General features: G+C 43.2%; 1 protein-coding gene across 4 annotated transcripts in view; it reads left to right on the forward strand.

Annotated features, from left to right (window-relative positions):
• ABCC4 (ATP binding cassette subfamily C member 4 (PEL blood group)) overlaps positions 1-23964 on the forward strand; it is a 209482-nt gene that overhangs the window by 50716 nt on the left and 134802 nt on the right. For all 4 annotated transcript variants that reach the window (XM_064143883.1, XM_064143882.1, XM_064143886.1 and 1 more), the window contains exons 10-14: positions 5063-5152; positions 5510-5701; positions 9203-9297; positions 9399-9485; positions 23754-23850. In XM_064143883.1, the coding sequence (XP_063999953.1) occupies positions 5063-5152; positions 5510-5701; positions 9203-9297; positions 9399-9485; positions 23754-23850 (561 nt within the window). The remainder of the gene's footprint in view (positions 1-5062; positions 5153-5509; positions 5702-9202; positions 9298-9398; positions 9486-23753; positions 23851-23964) is intronic.

Genomic DNA, 23964 nt, shown 5'->3' on the forward strand with positions numbered 1-23964 from the left:
GTAGTTGTAGACAGCCGTTTGTGATGAACTGCCAGTATCCTTGCACAAGAGAAGCTTTAGGCTCCATAAGAGATGCTGGAAGTTCAAAATGAATCATGACTAAATCTCATGAGATCCCTTCGTATACCCTCTCACCAACGTGTGTTGGGTCCCACAAAAGTGTGAAAACATAGGTGAGGATGTAGCTACAACTGCTGCTGCTACTCAGCTCTGAAAGAAAATGGCTATTACTCTGTATTACTTTCTCAGAGTTGTCTCTGTGACATAAATCTTTCTGCAATGTTGAACACATTCTTAAAAGTTAAACGACATGAAAAACTTAATGGTAAATACATTCCATTTATGCATTAGAATATATTTCTTAGAATCATAGAATCAACCAGGTTGGGAGAGACCTCCAACATCATCCAGTCCAACCTAGCACCTAGCCCTATCCAGTCAACCCAGACCATGGCACTAAGTGCCTCAGCCAGTGTTTTCTTGAAGACCTCCAGAGACGATGCCTCCACCACCTCCCTGGGCAGCCCATTTCAATGCCAATCACTCTCTCTGGGAAGAACTTCCTCCTAACATCCAGCCTGTACTTCCCCTGGCACAACTTGAGACTGTGTCCCCTTGTTCTGTTGCTGGTTGCCTGGCAGAAGAGGCCCCCCCCCACCTGGCTACAACCTCCCTTCAGGTAGTTGTAGACAGCAATGAGGTCACCCCTGAGCCTCCTCTTCTTCCCCAGGCTAAACAACCCCAGCTCCCTCAGCCTCTCCTTACCACTGTTAACAATTTAGAGGAAGCAGTTGCATAACATGCCCATAAAGCACCTTTTTGTGTGTGTGTGTGTGTGTGTCTGTGCGTGTGTGAGTTGTTTATATTGCATAAAGCAGGGAAGCATGACTGGAATTACTGGTTTCCTTTCGTTTAAAAAAAGCCCAACTCAACAAACCACACACTAAACTGTTAATGTAACTTTCATTTTGATATTTAATTACATCAAGTGTGTGGAGGAGAAGAATTGTTTTCCCTGAAATGTTGAGAGCTGCTCAGAAAGCTTGACTTACTGTTACAGTGGTAGAAAATAGTTTTTATAGAGTTGCTCACTGGAAAGATTATGAGTTCTGAGATAGGGGAGCCATAAAAAGAGTAATAAACCTATGTTATCCTTTGTCAAGTAACTCAGCTTGGCTTGCTACCCTAACCAAGTTTCTCAAGACTTTTTGGATCTCTGTACAGATGTACAGCTGGGAGATAATTTTTGTTGCTTTTAAAGATTGTGAGCCAAAAAACATACCAAAAGTCTCAACAAACCACAAATCCAAAACCACTGGAATGAAAGAAAAAGATTGTTAGTTAGGCTTTTAGCAAAACAACCTGACATATGGTGTATTACAGGTTAGCAAAAGACAAACAGAACCAATTAATTCATGGTCACACTCCTGTTTCACAAAGTCAGACGTTAGCTTGTGAGTCCTACAGGCTATTCTGATATCATCATGGAACTATGAGTTCTTCAGTGTGGGTTTTTACTGATGTGCCTTGAGTTTACAAAACAATGTGTCTGCTCAACTGAGCAATTTCAGATTTAAAATGCAAGTGCTTGAACAGAGGCTGAAGTTATTCCTTGTAATATTAGTCACTTACAGAGGAGCCTGAGTAGTTTAGTACCTCTGTGCTGGTCTCTGTATTCCTTAGATGGGATAAAATGCTACTTTCTCTCTTGAATGTAGGACATGTAAAGTCAGCCCAAGATGACCTAGAGTTTCTGCCCCAGCATGCTCTGTCCTGGCACTTCATGCCTCAGTTCACTTGCTTATCATAGGATCAACCAGGTTGGAAGAGACCTCCAAGATCATCCAGGCCAACCTAGCACCCAGCCCTATCCAGTCAACTAGACTGTGGCACTAAGTGCCTCAGCCAGGCTTTTCTTGATCCCCTCCAAGGACAGTGACTCCACCACCTCCCCGGGCAGCCCATTCCAATGCAAATCACTCTCTCTGGCAAGAACTTCCTCCTAACATCCAGCCTGTACTTCCTCTGGCACAACTTGAGACTGTGTCCCCTTGTTCTCTTGCTGGTTGCCTGGGAGAAGAGACCAACCTCACCTGGCTACAGCCTTCTTTCAGCTAGTTGTAGACAGCAATGAAGTCCTCCCTGAGCCTCCTCTTCTCTAGGCTGCACACCCCCAGCTCCCTCAGCCTCTCCTCATAGGGTTTGTGTTCCAGGCCTCTCACCAGCTTCATTGCCCTTCTCTGGACACGTTCCAGCATCTCAACATCTCTCTTGAATTGAGGGGCCCAGAACTGGACACAGTTGTGCTGGTGTTGATGCTTGTATGCATGACCCTTGGACGAACTACTTCAGAGGGATAAAGCAATAGAAAAGGAATCACTTCTAGTATGATTTATTTGCCAGTAGCTGAATCTCGTGAACAACCTTTCTGCAAGGTTAGGCAAGAGCAAGCGGCAGAAGAATGGAAGTGAAAGGCATGGTTAGCTGACAGGGCGCAGGAGAGCTGGGATGCTTGTGATAACGAGCTGTCACATGAACTTAGCTTTTATATTAGTCTGTGCTCTAATTCAAGTGCCTCAGTTTAGTGCCTAAAAATAGGTGTGATAAATTCAGGACAAACTGTCTGTAATTATTAGGAATGCTTACTTTCAAAATTACCATGCCCCTTAGGTGTTTGTTGCCATGCTGTTTGCTTGCATCCCTGCTTTTGTATAGTCTATGATATCTTAGAACACTGCTTATTAAAGCATATTAATGTAGTATTTGTAGTAATAATAATAATGTAGTATTTGGGTAAGAGTTCAGTTGCTCCAATAAAGTGTTCTGTGGTGTTTTTAGGCTCTTGTTGTGATTGATTTGTTTTTCTCAAGCTGAGTATGGGAGGAAATATCTTCACGCTTCTGCCAACACCAGAAGCACAACTTTGAGATGTCTGAATGTCCTGTGTGTCTGAAAGCTTATTTGTTTTTTCCATAGGGACTAACCTATTCAATAAGAGATATTTTCTCTTCCTGCAAACGTTGCATTTAAAACAAAACGCATCCACGGATGGCATTGCTTGGTAGAGTTCCCCTGACCTTAGCAGTGGCTGAGCACCTGAGATTTGTACTCCATACTGAGAAATGTGAATCATGGTGAAATAATGATGGGGAGGTGGAGTGGATAAAAGGAGAAAAGCCTCACTGTTGCCACCTGGTGGAAACTAATGGTAGCAACGAGAGCAGTCGTGCAAAGGCAAACAGCGCACACGAGTCTGGGTTCTCACAGCGTGACTCTGATTTTCGTGTGAATCCTGAAGTGCAGCTGTGATGGGGGATGTGTGGATTTGAATTCTGGGTATGGTGCTACCTATTTATGCTAGAGTGTTTCTCCTGGCATGAGGGAATACATGTGTACCAGCCCAGCTCTCCTGGTTGTTAGAGGTATGGATATATGCCTTACCTGTGTCTCTCCCAAAGAGTTTGAAGCGAGTTATTATCTTCCCCTTTATGCAGTTCTAGAACCTGCTCGTGTGGCACCTTCGCTGCTGGATTAAGTCATGACTTATTCAGTCTCTTAAACTTCAAAGAATGACTGGAGATTTTAAGTAGTCTGCAGGCTGTTTTGAGCTGCTCTAGATATTGTTCACATAGCTCTTTCTTGAATCTTAAGACTGGGGTTTTGTTTGATCCTTAACAAAGAAAGGGATGGGGGGGAAGTATTTCTACTAGAAAGCATATATTTTCCTGTTTGCATTTTGGTGTCAGTCATGCTTAGTGTGGTCTAAGATGCATGTAAAGACAGATCCTGTTACAAGGGTATTTTGCTTTAATGAGAGGGAGATACACCAGGCCCTTAGGAACTGTGGTTTAGCACAGCTATTAATGACATGAGCACCCTCTCTTTTCAGAAGAAATAGGCATTTTTGCTGCCATGACAGAAGAGTTGCAAAATATGGTGGGAAATAAGCTCTTATCACTAGTGTAACACGAAGGATAGGTGTAGTAGAAAGGAATATTGAAGAAACAATCCTAAGGTGGTATCTTTTCACACAAATAAGCTGCATTTAAAGTCTCTGAGAATCCATGATATACAAGACAAAGTTGTGTAAAATCAAATGACGTTTTTTTGTTTTTGCTTTGGGTAGAACCTTGACTAGAGGGGAAAACAGACCTGGCTTTCCCAGGGCTCCAAAAGAGCTCCAGTCTTTCCTTTTCCTAGCATTTGTCTGCCTACTCAGTCACCAGGTGTGCCGTGGTGGTGTTGTGGCCAGCAGAGAGCTCCTGTTTCCGAGGCTATCACCCAAGCCCAGTGCTGAGCTGCAGTGAGGATGTGTGGGCTTTGAGCAAGCACTGCATCTGCTGCCTTTGGGTTCCTTATACATTATATTTTATCTGTATTACTTGTTTGTGGTGAAGGAGCAGAGTCTTTCAAGTGTTTGTGAATTGCTGAAGAAGCAATCTGTGTGCCTTAAAATAATACTGTGTTCGGTTCTGGGCCCCGCAGTTTAGGAGGGACATTGAGATGCTTGAGCATGTCCAGAGAAGGGCGACGAGGCTGGGGAGAGGCCTTGAGCACAGCCCTACGAGGAGAGGCTGAGGGAGCTGGGATTGGTTAGCCTGGAGAAGAGAAGGCTCAGGGGTGACCTTATTGCTGTCTACAACTACCTGAGGGGAGGCTGTGGCCAGGAGGAGGTTGCTCTCTTCTCTCAGGCAGCCAGCACCAGAACAAGAGGACACAGCCTCAGGCTGTGCCAGGGGAGATTTAGGCTGGAGGTGAGGAGAAAGTTCTCCACTGAGAGAGTCATTGGACACTGGAATGGGCTGCCCGGGGAGGTGGTGGAGTCGCCGTCCCTGGAGCTGTTCAAGGCAGGATTGGACGTGGCACTTGGTGCCATGGTCTAGCCTTGAGCTCTGTGGTAAAGGGTTGGACTTGATGATCTGTGAGGTCTCTTCCAACCTTGGTGATACTGTGATATAGGCACACGGGCTGGTAATTCATGTACATTGTGTTCTCTTTTTAAAGGGTTGTTTGATGTTGCATATTTTGTTACTGAGAGCCTAACTTTTTCTCAAATCCATAGAGTTTAGAAAGCCCAGCACTTCAACAAGTTTCATTTACTGTCAGACGAGGGGAATTACTGGCTGTGATCGGTCCTGTAGGAGCTGGAAAAGTAAGTCTTCGTGCTTACCCCGTTCTGTGGGGCTTTTATGAGTCTGTTAAGCGTGACTAAGAGATTTGACAATGTGCACTTGGGTTCTGTGTGTTTATAACACACTTCACATCAAGATACTGGCGTTGGAGAAAGGCAGATGTCCCTCTGAGTGTGGGCAGGACACATTTCAGAGTTCAACAGCACTTTGTACGTTGCTTCTGGGCTGCTTGTTAGGGGTGCTGTTTTACTGCTAGCAGTAGTTTGAGGGGTGGAGTAAAATAGGTCGTTGTGCCAGTAAACATTGCTTAATCTCTCTGATGTCTTTAATGCAATCAAACATCTCAATTCTTATTTTTCTTTTAAAATCTTTTCCAGTCTTCACTCTTAAGTGCTGTGCTTGGCGAGCTGCCTAAAGACAAAGGTTTGATAAATGTCAGTGGAAGAATTGCCTACGTTTCTCAGCAGCCTTGGGTGTTTTCTGGCACAGTAAGAAGCAATATACTCTTTGACAAGGAGTATGAGAAAGAAAAATATGAAAAAGTTTTGAAAGTCTGTGCTCTTAAAAAGGTATGGTTTTCTCTTTGTTTTTTTTTCATTTTCACAGTCTTTGTTTTTATCTTGGCCTTCTTTCAGATGTGGGGTGCAGGCTGAAATATATAACTGTGATGGTTTGGGTGTACTCTGCCCCCCCCCCCCCACTTTAGAAATCACCCAGACTAGACTCAGCTGTCTCTGGGATTATAAATGAAGCTATTTATTTACAGCTAGCACAATATACAAGCAGATATTTACAGTAGATACAGTTATAGACAGAAATAGACAAGGTAAAAGTAATACAGGAACACAACTCCCCTCCCAGAAACCTGAGTCCCCAGGAGGGGCTCTCAACCACCCCTGCACCTTCCCTTTGCCCCCTCTCAACTTTACCCCAGTCCTAAAGAAGAATAGAGCTTCAGCCAAGAGGTTAAGAAGCAAAGGTGAGTGGAAGGTTAGGGAGATGCAGCTCAGTCAGAAGCCCAGGGCAGAAAGTGAGAGAAAATGGCGAGAGTGTTATCTAATGTTTTCATTTCTTCTTCAGCAAGACTCTGAGGGGAGCAGACATCACCATTGTTTCCCTTTCACAGCCTGTGATCTAGTTCTTCTCACCAAAACATTCTAGCTAGCTTCAAACTAGCACAATAACAAACAGAGCTGACTGTGAGCTAAATCTATCACTTAACAAAAACACCTGTAATCGTTTTTGGCATCCGTGTCTGAGCACATTCTTGTAATTCTTAAGACTTTCACTAGAGGGAGGTGGAGCACAGACAAATTAGGGAAAAGCTCTTCCCAAATATTTAATTTCACAAAATTTAGCCCTTTTCACTGATATAGTAGGTGTGTGTGTAGGCGTTATAGAAGGTGGAGAACAAATAGTCAGGATAGGACTGTTTGTGAACTCCATTTTGTAAATATTCTATATGCTTAAACCCCCCCCCCTTATATACATCATATATATGATGTATTATGCATTACTAACGACTACCAAAGGAATTGTAGTGCTTGCTGTGTGCTGGAGAACTTGCTGAGCACAAGTAGTTTCACAAAAGAAATATTTTTGTAAGGTCTGTGTGCAAAGGAGTTTGTGACACAAGAGATAGAAGAGGATTAAGCCAGATTTGTCAAGAAACAGTCATTTTGCTTGGCAGCTAAAAAGGTTTTATGCAGCATGTTATGATATTCCTGTCAGCAGAGACACAGGTGAAAAGTAGATGGTTATTGCGATGAAAATTGCATTGCAAGGTTTATACACATGGTAGATAGAGTGTTAATATCTTCTGCTGATATTCAGTCATGCTGTTGCCTAAACGTGAGGTTTTAGTGACTTTAAAAGACAGCAAACTGCAATGAAAAAAGCCACACAAACAACCCACAAAACCACACTTCATATTTGGTGGTAGTCTTGCTTTCATAGTTTTCTTTCAGTTGTGTATCTTATAAAAGCTGTGAGTATACTTTCAGAATATGTTTTAGATCTTAATGTAGAACTTCTGTGTTTCCTAAATAGGAAATACAATCATATGACGTGAAACACTCTGCAGTTTTGTTCTCAGATAGTCCCAAGCCCCAGCAATTAACCCAATTTATATGATAAATGTGGTAGTTATTTGTCTTGGATACATTAGACTAAGAATAACAGTAATACAATTCTTAGGGTCGTTGGCAAGTGGAAGATAATTTACTGATAGTAGTTCAGTTTTATTTATTGTGACAGCACTTTTTGTTCTAGTAAAAAATAATTGATTTCCTATTACACTGCTGTATAGGGTTAACACTCCAGGGGGAGTAACCCTGAACCTGACCCTAGGGGTCTTGACCCCGCCCCAGGAATGGGTGGACGAGGGGATTGAGTCCAGCATCAGTAAGTTTGCAGATGACACCAAGCTAGGAGCAGGTGTTGATCTATTGGAAGGTAGGAGAGCCCTGCAGAGGGACCTGGACAGGCTGGATAGATGGGCAGAGGTCAACGGGATGAGATTGAACAAGGCCAAGTGCAGGGTTCTGCACTTTGCCCACAACAACCCCAAGCAGCACTACAGGCTGGGGACACAGTGGCTGGAGAGCAGCCAGGAGGAAAGGGACCTGGGGGTACTGGTAGACAGTAGGCTGAAGATGAGGCAGCAGTGTGCCCAGGTGGCCAAGAGAGCCAATGGCATCCTGGCCTGCATCAGGAACACTGTGGCCAGTAGAATAAGGGAGGTTATTCTGCCCCTGTACTCAGCACTGGTCAGGCCACACCTTGAGTGCTGAGTCCAGTTCTGGGCCTCTCAATTCAAGAGAGATGCTGAGATGGTGGAAGGTGTCCAGAGAAGGGCAACAAAGCTGGTGAGGGGCCTGGAACACAAACCCTATGAGGAGAGGCTGAGGGAGCTGGGGGTGTTTATCCTGGAGAAGAGGAGGCTCAGGGGTGACCTCATTGCTGTCTACAACTACCTGAAGGGACATCGTAGCCAGGTGGGGGGTGGCTTCTTCTGCCAGGCAACCAGCAACAGAACAAGGGGACACAGTCTCAAGTTGTGGCGGGGAAAGTATAGGCTGGATGTTAGGAGGAAGTTTTTGGCAGAGAGAGTGATTGGCATTGGAATGGGCTGCCCAGGGAGGTGGTGGAGTCACCGTCCCTGGAGGTGTTCAAGAAAAGCCTGTCTGAGGCACTTAGTGCCATGGTCTAGTTGACTGGCTAGGGCTGGGTGCTAGGTTGGACTGGATGATGTTGGATGTCTCTTCCAACCTGGTTGATTCTATGATTCTCTGATTCTATGAACACCACCAGGCGATGGTTAGCCCACTCCCATCTTCTTGTCCCATAAAAGCACGGCGACTTCCTGTTTCTCTCTCTACACCTCTCTCTGTCTGCCTGCATCGATCATACCACCATTACCAGCTGTTTTTACCACGTGGCCATCACTAACGAGGCAGACAAAGCCACCATCACTAACTTGGGTTGTATTCATACATTTTGTATTTTTTGCTATTTTCCCCTTCCCTAGACCTTTTGTGAACTTCCCTACCTAAGATACCTAAGGTATTGTTAAACTTTTCCTTTTGACTTCCAAATCGAGTGAGATTGATTTATTTGGGTGTGCTTACCTTTCCTCTCTACTTCTAACTCCTTTCTTTTGGGAAGGGAGGGAGTAGAGGGAAGGGCACTCTACAAATTGTCATTTTATTAGAGTCTCTGGGAATTTAAATTAGAACCAAGACAGCTTTTTATTTTCTGAATCACCAGCAAGTATTACTTACAACACTAAGAACAGCAGAGCACTTCTCTCTGGGAAAGCTATAAAATATGTGAATTTTAAGATCTCACCTGCAGGGTTTTTTTTTACTTTCTTTGTATTTTCAGGAAAAAAATAATGAAGTCATAAAGTAACCACAGGCATTTTATTTAGTATGAATCCTTGTATTTTAACTTGAGATAAGTTAATACTTTACAAGTAAGCCGAGGTTGTATTGAAGCAGCTTTGTTGGGATTTGAAGTTAAAATAATTAATTTTAAAAGTCTTGCTCTCTGTTTTTTCACATTAACAGGACTTGGAATTATTAGCAGATGGTGACCTAACAGTAATAGGAGATCGTGGAGCGACACTGAGCGGGGGACAGAAGGCTCGTGTAAATCTGGCCAGGTTAGTAGTTTTTGCTGTTACTAGAAGGTCCAAATTGTGAGACTTCAGTGACTAAACAAATCCAAAACTTTATGATGCTGACTTTTCTTTCACCTTTTTAGAGCTGTGTATCAGGATGCAGACATCTATCTTTTGGATGATCCGCTGAGTGCAGTAGATGCTGAAGTTGGGAGGCATTTGTTTGAAAAGTAGGTTACTGCTTTGCTTTCATTTCAAACGTAATTTTTTATCTTCTAGTTCCTTATAGAAGAGCTTGAGGAAGCATTTTTGGGGAGGTGAATCTCTTCACCAAATTCAGTGCACTCACTTTATTCTTCCTCCATTTTACCCCTGAAAGACATACTGTTTTGTCCTGTGATGGCTTGGGTGTTACCCACCGCCCCCCCACATTGGAAAATCACCCAGACTAGACTCAGCCAGCTCTGGAAATTGAATGAAGCTTTATTATATGAAGCTTAGCAGAATATTCAAGCAGGTATTTACAGTATATACAGTTATAGACAGAAATAGACAAGTTTAAAAGTAATACAGAAACACAGCAGCCCTCCCAGAAACCAGAGTCCCCAGGAGGAGCTCCCAGCCACCCTTCCACCCTCTTTCGACCTCTCTACCTTATCCCAGACTTTGTCTTATGTGCAAGGTGAGTTTGGAGGATCGGCCAGGGGTGTTAGAAAGCAGAAGGATTAGTTACACAGAAGGCAGGCCAGGGAGAAAAGTACAGGCAGCCAGAGACACACAATGATTGTGTTATCTATGTTTATGTTCTTGTTTTTATACATCTCAGCAAACCTATGAGTGAAGTAGACATCACCATTGTTTCCTCTTCAGAGCCTATAATCTAATTCCTCTCACTAAAATATCCCAGCTAGGCTCAAAGTAGCACAGGAGATTACTAAGGGTAAAGGACCTCAAGCTGCTGTTTGCCGTAAGGCATTTACACCCTCTGAGCAGAGCAGAAAGACAGTGTCTGTGTTCTGTGGAAATTCCTCCTGGCTGTGAAGTGTACTTTGCTGTAGCAAATTGCTTACTACTGACATTACAAACTGGAAATAGTGGAATTGAGAAAAATTCTATGCTCATACCTGAAAATATCCATTCCCTTTAGTATGAGAAGTGTGCATCCAAGTTGCTGGGTTAGAGTCTCTGCAGTGATACTGAGGCTAGGATTCGTCTGACTAACTCTAGATGTCTGTGTCAGTTGTCTGGGATCTTCTTATGCTCTGTATGGAGATAAATGCATATGTGATACCCCCCTCCCTCCCCCCCCCATTTTGGAAAATCACCCAGACTAGACTCAGCAGCTCTGGAAATTGAATGAAGCTTATATTTACAGCTTAGCACAATGTACAGGCAGATATTTACAGTACGTATAGCTATATACAGAAATATACAAGTTAAAAAGTAATACAGAAACACAACTTCCCTCCCAGAACCCTTAATCCTCAGGAGGGGCTCTCAACTGCCCTTCCATCTTTCCTCCCACCCCTCAACCTTATCCAAGATCTTGCCTTAAGTTTAAGCTAGTATGGAGGGTCAGCCAGGGGGGGTGGGAAGCAGGTGAATTAGTCATAAAGATGGCAGGTTAGATTAGAGAGAGAGAAGTTCAGCCCAAAGCCCAGCCAGCAACTGTGTTATCTATGTTTGGGTTCTTGTTCTTATACATCTCAGCAAGCCTATGAGTGAAGCAGACATCACCATTGTTTCCCTTTCACAGCCTGTAATCTAATCCTTCTCACCAAAACATTCTAGCTAGCTTCAAACTATCACATGTCCTTTTTGTCTTTTGTTTAGTTCTTTATTTTTAAAAGCCTTTTAATTTTAGAGTTATTATTTTGGAATCAATGGAATATTCTTTTTGATGAGAAAAATGTCAGATTTTATACATGGGCATTGAGATTTATGAAGCTTGCATTTTAAGAATGTTAGTACTGAATCAAGAATAATATGTAGTGGGATTTTAAATCACTTCTTAGTTTGCAGTAATAAGCACTTGATCTAACTGCCTAAGGAAAAGGACAGAACTCTCACAGATTCTTGAGTGATTTTTCATTTTGGTTCTTGAATGGTTGAAATTTCTCTCAAGCAGGTGAAATGGAGCTGTAGAGTAGGTTGTAGAGAGCAGAAATAGAAGAAAACAGAGTGTATAAGCTTGCCATCACAGGATGTTAGGGGTTGGAAGGGACCCAAGGAGATCATCGAGAGCAACCCCCCTGCCAGAGCAGGACAATACTATCTAACACAGATCACAGAGAAACACATCCAGACAGGCCTTGAAAGGCTCCAGAGAAGGAGAGAGAGATTGGACCTTTCTTCTTCCAATTTTGAGGAAATAAGAGAGTGTTAAAGTCAGGCTCCCTTCTCAATAATTTTCTTCTCAATCCCTCTCCTCTTTCAAATTGCCTAATCTGCAGTACATAGTGAGTATGAGAGTAATCCAGTCATTCCCAGCCAGTGATTCTTCCTTGTTTCTTCTTAGCCTGCAGCTCTCTGTATCAAAAGCTCTAATCTAGGATTTATTAGAAGGCAGAAGCTCCATTGACTGAATTCAGTAGTCTTTGATTTGAAGCCTTAAATGCAAGTGTTTTCTTGAGCATACTTTCATCCTTTGAATTCAATGCTCCAAATACATCAATTAATTTGATCTTGCTGTTGTTCCTTCCTCTCCACTCCTAAACAATCATTAGAAAATTCCTTGTGAAATGGTTGTCCAGTGTGCACTGATTAGTACTATGTGCAGGTTCTCTTTCCCAGTATGAGGAAGCTTTTTGTATCTGAACTTGAAAATTGTGCATCCTACTGATGTTTACAGTTTCAAATCTGAAGATTTCTCTGAAACTTTGTCAACATTTTGGTTTGTTGGTTTCTTCAGATGACTAGTGTTTGGTTTTGTTAACCAGTATGGACTAAGAGTTTTATAATGTGTAGGCTTTGTGTTCATTATTCTGTGCAGGATCGTTTTGCCTGCCGTGACTGATAGATGGAGTTCATTGCTTCTGTAGTTCACTTGCTCTTTCAAGTTACTTTAATGCCTATTGAAGTTATCTAGGCTTTAGCTGCTGCTTTTCTGTTTCTGCAAGACACTGCTCTATGACTCTAGCACCTGACTATATCAGTGCCTGAGTTCTGAAAGTACACCTTACCAGAGCTGTTAACTTGGCTTTCCCTATGTCTCAGGGTCTTTTCACAGAGAGGCAAAATGGGAGAATACAGTAGTGCCTTGCAAAGGAAGTTGACTTGCCTTTGCAGCTTACTTCACATTTTATGTGAGCTGTGACATGGAAATATCTCAATGCTACTGCAAAATCTGATGTCTGGGGTTTTGTACATGACAAACCAGAAAGGAGCTAGAAACCACTGGTCTGTAGCAAGTGTGTGTTTTGCTGATAAATGTATGGGGATAAGGAAGAGTAAAGAGACTAACTCAGAGAACCGAAAACCTGTAAAACTAGCTGGAGATTCTTCCCTTTTGATTTTGTTTACTCTTCCTCCCCAACTCTAGGTCAATTTCAGCGGAACAGATTCAAGTACAATGAAATTATGTGCTGGAGAAAATGGACTGGGTGGGGTAGTAGTAGCAAAGGAGAACTGAGTAATGCCTTTCAGTTCAGAAGTCTTCAGGGAGGGCTTTTTTACAACGTGAACTTGTCTTCTGAGGCCTTCATGGCAGCTACAAAAGGTGCTGAGACTAGGGGGAGGGCGTTGTGTTCAGTAGCCTGCTTAGAAAAACAAGGCAGAGCATGTTCTTTAATGCTTCCTGAATACTGCTGAAAATGTGGGAAGAGGAAGAGCACTTGGGCAAGAATGATTTCTTACAACATGGTGCTCTAAGGAATGTCCCAGACACCACTTCATACAAGCTGCTCCCAGGAGTCCAAACCGCAAAGCATAAAACAATGGATAAGATGGAGAAAATGGGATTATTTAATGAGAATCTGAAGTGGATATTGTTCAGTTCACTTGCCTTCTTTTTTTTCTTGTCTTCTTTTTTTTCTTTTCTTCTTTTTTTTTTCTTTTCCCCTTGTAATTTTATATTAATGTTTAATTTTTTAAACAAGTGCCTGGTCTATGTGTTTGCAGCAAAGATAGGTATGTTCCTAGTTACTGCCTGAAGCTACGGTCTATGGATGGCTGGTTCATTAGATTTCACTTCTCATCATTCAGTTGTGCTATTGCTATAAAGAGTTTAAAATATATGAATACTTTTCAAATGGCAAAGAATGCAAGCAGCACAGCTCCAGTGGGAGAGGAATCCACAATATTACTAAGGGATTGTGTCTCTTAATAATTTCTCCATAATACAAACAAGTTGTTCCATGGATAAAGCCAGTTTTCCAATGGATTCCTCTCTTCTGGTCAGATTTTTTGGGGCCTGGTAAGGTGTAAAGTAGGAATTTGTTATTTTTGTTTCATTTGTAGCCTCTTATCCAGTGAGTTTTCTTGATAGTTAACAGTAGATGTGCTTCATCCTTTTCTCAGTGGGGAAGCACCGGTATAGTTCTGTGGTTTTGTATATATTTGTGTGTGTATATGAAAATACACATTTATTTATATACATATATGTAAAATAGCTTTTCATTACCTTTAAAGAAATGTGATATTTTAAAACCCATCGTTTCTAAATGAGGGACAGCCCTACAGATACTGTAGCACATTTCCTTATGAAGTTTTGAATAGTCTGTCATGTTTTAAGAAAATTTCTCAGTCATGCTTGGATCCCAAGAAGTTTCCTACTCTTCCTGTGCATCTTTATAAATGTATTTCTATAGATTATGTGGTTTCACATCACCTTTAGGTAGAAATTAAATTGTCCCATCCAGTGATGCTGACAGCGATACAGAGAAAGTGATTTGCCATTGGAATGGGCTGCCCAAGGAGGTGGTCAAGCACCTGGCTGAGGCACTTAGTGCCATGGTCTAGTTGACTGGATAGGGCTGGGTGCTAGGTTGGCCTGGATGATCTTGGAGGTCTCTTCCAACCTGGTTGATTGTATGATTGTATGATTTGATGATTCTGTGACTTGAAAATAGTGTCTTTAAGAGGGAAGTCTTCCCTCCAATCTGTTGAGAGGTTCTCTCTCTAGGTGAATGTTCTTCTTTTTTCCATTAGTGGGAGCTGTGTGCCAATTTCAGCTGATGATCAGCCTGATTTCTTTCTTTTTCCTCTGTACTTGAGAGAGTAGACAGAGTTGCAAACCAGTTTGGGAATCTTCTAAAATTAGACCTAAAGTTGTGATGGCACTTGGAATGATACACCTGTGCATGATAATCTCAACTATCAAAGAGAATCCTGCAAATTTATTTATTATTGTTATAAGAAGGCTATTTTGAGTGTGTGGTCACTTGTCTTTTCTCTCTCAGTTTTGCCTCAGGAGCTGTGGAAGAAATCCTACATTTATCATAGCACAGTAATAAGCTTTAACATCTATTCAGATGGGAGTACCTTGGTACTAGATAATTGCCTCTTGTAGGGTCTCAAGCTGTATGTAACCGGACAATAGGTCATGGGATAACCATATCTTGAGGTTGAGCAGGGAGTCAGCCATCTGAGGTAACTGAGTGTTCTGCTGCAAGAGAGGAAAAGGAGCAGGTGTGGTTTTGCAGCAAAAGCTTCATTCATAACTGCAGAGAAAAGTGAGGAAGAATTGAAACTATGGCATATCAGATTATCAGATGACAATGGGGCTTGGGATAACCATATCTGGAGGTTGAGCAGGGAGTCAATCATCTGAAGTAATTGAGTGTTCTGCTGCAAGAGAGGAAAAGGAGCAGGTGTGGTTTTGCAGCAAAGGCATCCTTCATAACAGCAGAGAAAAGTGAGGAAGGATTGAAATTATGGCAAGTCAGATTGGGAAATTCTGTTGTGTGAAACATAGGGATTAAGAGCTCTGGAATTCATCATTACATTCTTACCCAAGCCCCAGAAGTGCTTGAGGGGAAGAACAAAATAAAGTAGGAAAAAATGAGTTTAAAAAAAATATTTTTTCCTTAGATATACAGATCTGAATATTTACTTTGTTTAATTTGATTTTGGAAGCCTTAGGAGTTGAGGAATACTTCCAGGTGTAGCTAATGAAAAGCAAATGGAGCCCATCACTCATGTAAAACCAGCAGATAAAGCTGGCATATAGTTTTGCTTTGTTGTTGGTTGGTGGCTGGGGTTTGTTTTTAGGGTTTGTTTGTCTTGTTTGTTGTTTTGTGTTGTTTTTTTAAATCATGCAATATAAATGCAGAAAAAAACCACTTGCAGCACCCCAGTGTGGTTGTGTGCTTTAGTGGTCTGCAGGTGCAGTTGCAACATGATATGATGAATACTAAAGCAGAAATGAGCTTAAGAGGGAGGTATGCAAATTAATGTAGGAAGAGTTCATGAAGAATCATAGAATCAACCAGGTTGGAAGAGACCTCCAAGGTCACCCAGTCCAACCTAGCGCCCAGCCCTATCCACTCAACTATACCATGGCACCAAGTGCCTCAGCCAGGCTTTTCTTGAACACCTCCAGGGACAGTGCCCCCACCACCTCCCTGGGCAGCCCATTCCAATGCCAATCACTCTCTCTGACAACAACTTCCTCCTAACATCCAGCCTATACTTTCCCCAGCACAACTTGAGACTGTGTCCCCTTGTTCTATTGCTGGTCATCTGGGAGAAGAGACCAACCCCCACCTGGCTACAGTGTCCCTTCAGGTAGTTGTCGACAGCAATGAGGTCTGCCCTGAGCCTCCTCTTCTCTAGGCTAAACACCCCTAGCTCCCTCAGCCTCTCCTAGTAGGGTTTGTGCTCCAGGCCTCTCACCAGCTTTGTTGCCCTTCTCTGGACACATTCCAGCATCTCAGCATCTCTCTTGAACTGAGCGGCCCAGAACTGGACACAGGACTCAAGGTGTGGCCTGACCAGTGCTGAGTACAGGGGCAGAATAACCTCCCTTGTCCTACTGTCCACACTGTTCCTGATGCAGGCCAGGATGCCATTGGCTCTCTTGGCCACCTGGGCACACTGCTGGCTCATCTTCAGCTACTATCTACCAGTACCCTCAGGTCCCTTTCCTCCTGGCTGCTCTCCAGCCACTGTGTCCCCAGCCCGTAGCGCTGCTTGGGGTTGTTGTGGGCAAAGTGCAGAACCCTGCACTTGGCCTTGTTAAATCTCATCCCATTGGCCTCTGCCCACCCATCCAGCCTGTCAAGGTCCCTCTGCAGTGCTCTCCTACCTTCCAACAGCTCCACACCTGCTCCTAGCTTGGTGTCATCTGCAAACTTACTGATGCTGGACTCAATCCCCTTGTCCAGATCATCCATAAAGATGTTGAACAGAGCTACTGAAATGCTAAGATCTCTGACTCAAGAAGTTACTAATACATGGACTCTAGAAGCTAGAAAGAAGTTCAAAGGATGCATCACTTTGTGTTTGCTTATATACTTTTTCCAGCCATCCACTGGTGGCTGATGCCTGGGAGGGAGCCATGGATATTGTGGACTAATTGTACTTACATGTTAGCCCAGATTGAGACTTGCTAATCGTGCAACTCAGAGGAGAAAACAGGTTAGCAAGATAAGAAGGGATTTTGTCTCTGGCAAACAGAGCACACTTTTTTTGGTCCTTTTTTTGTTGGTTGGTTGGGTGGTTTTGTTTGTTCTGAAGTTTCAGAAAACTTTCAAACGTACAAAGACAACTGGGAAATTGTTCTCCTTAAACCACTTAAAGGGAGAGGAAAGCAAATGTAGTAAGTGAATTCATATAACAAAGACATTATGCCTGTGAGCACTTCTGTATGTGCTTTAATTTCATTTCTGTGGTTATTTCTGTTGAAATAAACATAAATATTAACTAAAGGTAGACTTGAGTGTGAACTTCCAAAAAGGAGAGACAAAAAGAACGGTAAGGAAGAAATTGAAGTAATTAAAGAGGAGATACTTTGCAGAGGTGAAAGAAAGCTGGTTCTTGGAGATAAAAACTTAAAAAAGATTAAAGAACAACTTGTCTCAAAGAAAAGAAAACTTGATTGGGAAGAAAGAACAAATGAAAATACATATGCATGAAAAGTGCCAAGACACTGCCTTTGCATAGAGCAGCAACTGTGGTGTTGTACACCCCCTTCTGCGTAAGTGTCTTTTGCTGCATGGTCTGCACAGGATCACAGGATATTAGGGGTTGGAAGGGACCCAAGGAAGTCATTGAGTCCAACCCTCCTGCCAGAGCAGGACAATACTGTCTAGCACAGATCACAGGGGAATGCATCCAGACAGGCCTTGAAAGTCTCCAAAAAAGGAGACTCCATGACCTCACTGAGGAGTCTGTTGCAGTGCTCTGTGACCCTTACAGTAAAGAAGTTCCCTCTTGTGTTGAGGGGGAACCTCCTGTGCTGCAACTTACGCCCATTGCTCCTTGTCCTATCCCAGGGAGCAAGTGAAAAGAGTCTGTCCCCTCTGGTTCCTCTGTGCCCAGCTCCCCAGTCTGTCCAGGTCTCTCTGGACAGCCGCACAGCCTTCAGCTGGATCAGTGAAGCCTCCCAGTTTGGTGTCATCAGCAAACTTACTGAGCAGACTCTGTCCCCTCATCAGTATCATTGATGAAGACTGTGCTAGTTTGAAGACCCAAACCATCACAAAGACATTGAACAGGACTGGACCCAGCACTGCTCCATAGAACCATAGAACCAACCAGGTTGGAAGAGACCTCGAAGATCATCCAGTCCAACCTATCCCCCAGCCCTAGCTAATCCCTGGGGGACTCCATTGGTTACTGCTCTCCAGTTGGACCTGGCACCATTGATCACCACTCTTTGAACTCTTATCTTGTAACCAGTTCCTAATCCACCTTACTGTCTGCTCTTCCATCCCACACTTCTTGAGCTTGCTTACTAGAATATCATGGGAAACAGTGTCAAAGGCCTTGCTAAGATCAAGGTAGGCTACATGTCCTGGTCTCCCTGAATCTACTCATTCAGTTATGTCATCATAGAATTCTGTCAGGTTAGTCAAGCATGACTTCCCGTTGTTAAATCCATGCTGACTACTCCTGATAACCTTCTTCTCTCCCAAGGGCATTGAAATGCCCTCCATAAGGAGCCACTCCATCATTTTTCCAGGGATGAAGGTGAGGCTGACTGGTCTGTAGTTCCCTGGAACCTCTTTTTTGCCCTTTTGGAAGACTGGAGTGACACTGGCTCTCCTCCAGTCCTCAGGAACCTCTCCTGTCTGATATGCTCAGGAAAATCTGAGACCACATATGGAGAGAAAGGGAAAATAGCACAGTAACCATAGAATCATAGAATCAACCAGGTTGGAAGAGACCTCCAAGATCATCCAGTCCAATCTAGCACCCAGCCCTGTCCAATCAACTAGACCATGGCACTGAGTGCCTCAGGGCGGTAGATGTGGCGGTTCACCTAAAATTGAGTGTTTCATCTAGCATGGTGGTTGCTTTTCTTCAGCTACATGGAATGCTATTTCTAGAAGTGTGCAGAAACTAAGCATTAGTGAACCAGTTAAAAACATAAATAGTTATAGACTTAGCTTGGAGAAGAAGAGGCTCAGGGCTGACCTCATTGCTGTCTACAACTACCTGAAGGGAGGCTGTAGCCAGGTGGGGGTTGGTCTCTTCTGCCAGGCAAGCAGCAACAGAACAAGGGGACACAGTCTCAAGTTTTGCCATGGGAGGTCTAGGCTGGATGTTAGGAGGAAGTTCTTGCCAGAGAGAGTGATTGACATTGGAATGGGCTGCCCAGGGAGGTGGCCACTGTCCCTGGAGGTGTTGAAGCAAAGCCTGGCTGAGGCACTTAGTGCCATGGTCTAGTTGACTGGTCGACCGGTCATGGCTGAGTGCTAGATTGGCCTGGATGATCTTGGAGGTCTCTTCCAACCTGGTTGATTCTATGATGATTCTGTGACTATTTTCTTGGCTTTTTTTGTTTTCTTTTTCATCTCTAAGACAAAAGCAAGTTTTCAGTAATAAGAATTCAGTGGGCTCTGAGTTTATCTTCCAGCACTTTCATCACATTCAGTTTTACTGAACTTCTGATTGAACTCTGGTTTCAGTCATCCTTGGCAGCCAAGGCACCATACAAACTTAACAGTCACTGTAAGCTCTGCAGAATGGATGTTGTCAAATGCAAGAGAGTATTTTAATTTAATCAATTTTTGAATGGTTTTGAACATAAAGCTCAGGTAGTTTTGATGTTTTGAAACTGATGTTCAGTATATACTTAGCAGTATATACTGCTATTTCGCTAGTTTTGCAACTTCTGTACTTCATGATCACAGTATCACAGTATCATCAGGGTTGGAAGAGACCTCACAGATCATCAAGTCCAACCCTTTACCACAGAGCTCAAGGCTAGACCATGGCACCAAGTGCCACGTCCAGCCTTGCCTTAAACAGCCCCAGGGACAGCGACTCCACCACCTCCCTGGGCAGCCCATTCCAGTGTCCAATGACTCTCTCAGTGAAGAACTTTCTCCTCACCTCCAGCCTAAATTTCCCCTGGCACAGCCTGAGGCTGTGTCCTCTTGTTCTGGTGCTGGCCACCTGAGAGAAGAGAGCAACCTCCTCCTGGCCACAACCACCCTTCAGGTAGTTGTAGACAGCAATAAGGTCACCCCTGAGCCTCCTCTTCTCCAGGCTAACCAATCCCAGCTCCCTCAGCCTCTCCTCATAGGGCTGTGCTCAAGGCCTCTCCCCAGCCTCGTCGCCCTTCTCTGGACACACTCAAGCATCTCAATGTCCCTCCTAAACTGGGGGCCCCAGAACTGAACACAGCACTCAAGGTGTGGTCTAACCAGTGCAGAGTACAGGGGCAGAATGTTTTAAATGGCAAAATTTTCTAGTGAGCTGTCTGAGCAGCGAGTTGTTAGCTTGCTAATATATCCAAGTATCTGCTCTTTGTTGCAATTTTTCCCCTCTGTGCTCATGGCAGTGAATTGTGACAACAATTTTTCTACTCACCTGTTATCCACAAACTATTCAGCTATCTTCTTTCTACCCAGGTAGACATCAAATTGAGAGTTGTTGTTTTTTTTTTTAGAAATTCTCAATTGAGTGACCTGATAGATCAGTGGAAATTTATTTCCACAGAGATCATTTATACCTTCTCACCTGAGATCAAGATCGTGCAGGATGCTGTGCTGACTGCTCTGACAGTTCTAATTGGTTTGCTTTGATCCTGCGATAATTCACTTTTTGACTTCTTTCTCTTATGTTTTTGTTGGTTTTTTTTTCCTTTCACTCCCTCCCTTCCAAATGCAGACTTAAAATGCAGTGTGCTCACCGTGACTCAGGACTAAGATGGAAAGGCTTTCAACCATCATGTTTTTTTCACTGGATAATTTTTCCCAGTAAGCTCTGGCACACAGAAAATTCAGTGATCACAGTGATGTGTAGGCTGTGGGATTATGTAAGGGAAAGCTAGATGTCTTCACAATGATACCTGCTGTATTCTCTTTTGGCAGCTTTCCTGTAGCCTAACTCATCTTGCAGTTGAACTGGAATAGTATAATATGCTTTCCACCTGCAATTATGCTGACATACTACTTTTAACCATTTTATGGGACTCTGCTTCCTACAGTCTTTATAGGAATGGTAAAATAGATGTTAAAAACTGTGTAGATAGTTAATTAGATATGCAACGTTGTACAGGGTTAACCCTCCAAGGGGGAGTGACCTTGAACCTGACCCTAGGTGATCTTGACCCCTCCCCAGGGCTGGGTCTGAGCACTACCAGTTGATGGTTAGCTCACTGCCCCTTCCTGTCTAAAGATCTGTAAAGGCAGGGGGGCTTCATGTTCTCTCTCTCCCTCTGCACTCCCTGCCTCCCTGCTTACCAGTATCACCATCCTGTTCCTGGTTCTCTTTGTTTCACCATGTGGACAAAGTCATTACCATCAAAATCTGGTTGTATTTACACATTTTGTATTTGTTTTCCCTTCCCTATACCTTTGTAACTTCCCTACCCCAGATACCTCTTTCATTTGTTGTTAAACTTTTCTTCTTCTTTTAACTTCCAAATCAGAGTGAGCTTATTTATTTGGGTATGCTTACCTTCCTCTCTCTCCCCATCTTAATTTTCTTTTGGAAAGAAGGGGGAAGAGGGAAGGGCACTCTCTAAATTGTTAATTGGTTCTATCAAATATATTTGAGTCTCTGGAAATTTAAATTAGAACTGAGACAATTAAGAATATATCAAACACAGTAAGCCACTGTTAGGCTTATGTTCTTTTTTTTTTGCCTTACTGCTTATTTGCATTTCTGCATTGAGTTTGTACTATTGGGTTGCTGTGGATTTACTTGTGGAGTTTTTTGGATAACAGGGAGAGAGAAATTTGAAGGAGGGTTTTGATTGTTTTTCCTTTGTTGTGAGTGCCATTCTTCTGTGTCACATTAGTGAATGGGAATTGGCATGTTAGCAAAAATGATACAACAGTAGTGGATATCTGAAGGAAAATCTGCCATACCAAGCTTCCTGTGTGATTCAAATGGTTTTGCTTAAAGCAGGCTGCAGCCTATCCCTTCAAATGTTGTTCCTGATCAGCTCAACAAAGATGACAGGTGCTGCTGAAGTGTGTTCCTGCTTGATTTTTGTCTAGTTGATGGGCCCCAATAACAGCAGTGTGAGCAATAGCAAATTGAGTTGAGACAACGGGGAGATGATCTTCAAAATGGCACTGCTGATCCTAATGGAGAATGCTCATGTGTACATCTTGACTGAACACTTCAGCTCTAGGCCACATCACTATTCTTCAAGTTAATGAGTAGTTGAGAAAGGACTGTTTCTAGAAGGGTTTGTCTCCATGCTGTCTTACTGTAAGGATGAAGGCAGCGAGGATGTTGATGGTGTTGGTTCTCGGTTGTGTAGGATCTCAGTTGTGTCTGTGCTGTCCCAGTTGCACAATAAGAGCTTGTATTTGCAGACCTCTAGACTTGGAAACCTTTGGTCAACTGCTATGATTTTGGTGGTGTTCTTCCCTTGTTGTTTTGGATTTTGTTTTTTTCTGTGTCTGGTGGCCTTTTGAGGCTCTGCTGGAAAGATAAAACTATATGGGATTGAACTGCAGTTGCCAAGTCCTTCTGGTCTGCACAGTTGCTTCTTCATCTCTCTCTCCTTTCTGGGAAGGCTTTAGGTAAGATACTTGAGAGGAAGGTAAGCCTTAATTCCATGAGAGAAGGCCAGAGACTATTGAAGGATCTCATTCCTCTATCTTAATGCATGCATGGATATAGCTTTAACCAATAGTGCTGGTTACTTCTCCAGAACTCTCATTGACTCACTCTTAGAGCAACTCTGAAAGGTCATCTCAGAAGTTACTTTTATTTGCTGTATTTTTCTATAACTGTCCACAGTATTTTGTTCTCTCTTATATTAGTTTTGATTTTTGCTAAATGCTTTCTTTGCAGTTCAGCATATGACACATAGGAGACAATTTTACTGAAGTATCCTTAAGATATTTCCCTATCTTTCAGACTTTTCTCTACCTTGAAAACTTAGAAAATGAAATAAGGAATGTGTTTTTTTAAGAGCAATTTTAATGAATCTAGTAAGCATGGGTTGGTTGGTTTGTTTTCTTTTGATTTTAAAGACTCAACTTGCTAGGGGGCAAGGATGCCATCCAGAGGGACCTGGACAGGCTGGAGAGATAGGCCCAGGCCAAGCTCATGACATTCAACAAGGCCAAGTGTAAGGTCCTGCACCTGGGTCAGCGCAATGCCAAGCACAGATACAGGCTGGGTAGTGAATGGCTGAGAGCAGCCCTGAGGAAAAGGACCTGGGAGTCTGGGTTGATGAGAAGCTCAACATGAGCCATCAGTGTGCGTGTGCAGCCCAGGCAGCAACCATGTACTGGGCTGCATCAAGAGAAGTGTGGCCACCAGGGCAAGGGAGGGGATTCTCCCCCTTTAGTCCGCTCTCATCAGACCCCAGCTGGAGTACTGTGTGCAGTTCTGGAGCCCCCAACACAAGAAGGGCATGGAACTGTTAGAGTGAGTCCAGAGGAGAACATGAAGGTGATCAGAGGGCTGGAGTACCTCTGCTATGAGGACAGGCTACAAGAGCTGGGGCTCTGCACCCTGCAGAAGAGAAGGCTTCAAGGAGACCCTATAGTGGCCTTCCAGTATTTGAAGGGGACAGGACAAGGGGTAATGGGTTTAAACAGGAAGAGGGGAGATTTAAACTAGATGTTAGGAGGAAGTTCTTTGCAGTGAGGGTGGTGAAACACTGGCACAGGTTGCCCAGGGAGGTTGTGGCTGCTCCCTCCCTGGAGGTGTTCAAGGCCAGGTTGGATGAGGCCTTGAGCAACCTGTTCTAGTGGGAGCTGTCCCTGCCTATGGCATGGGCTTGGAGCTGGATGATCCTTGAGGTCCCTTCCAACCTGAACCATTCAGTGATTCTCAGAATAGAAGATGTTTTTCAGAAATAGTCAAAATGTTGTAGGATACTTCATTTTTTAATTCATCTTTCCACCTCTTTGCAGATGTATTTGTCAGGCCTTACACCAGAAGATCTCTGTTTTGGTCACTCATCAATTGCAATATCTCCGTGCTGCAAATCAGATTCTGATTCTAAAAGACGTAAGTGATTTCAGTGTCGATACATTTATGTCTCACATACTTTTTAATTACCTTTTTGTGTCTCCAAATGGAAGGGGGGAAACTATATGTAGTTTGTAAATATATTTTCTATCT

Source organism: Pogoniulus pusillus, chromosome 5, assembly GCF_015220805.1.
Source record: "Pogoniulus pusillus isolate bPogPus1 chromosome 5, bPogPus1.pri, whole genome shotgun sequence".
Lineage (NCBI taxonomy): Eukaryota > Metazoa > Chordata > Aves > Piciformes > Lybiidae > Pogoniulus > Pogoniulus pusillus.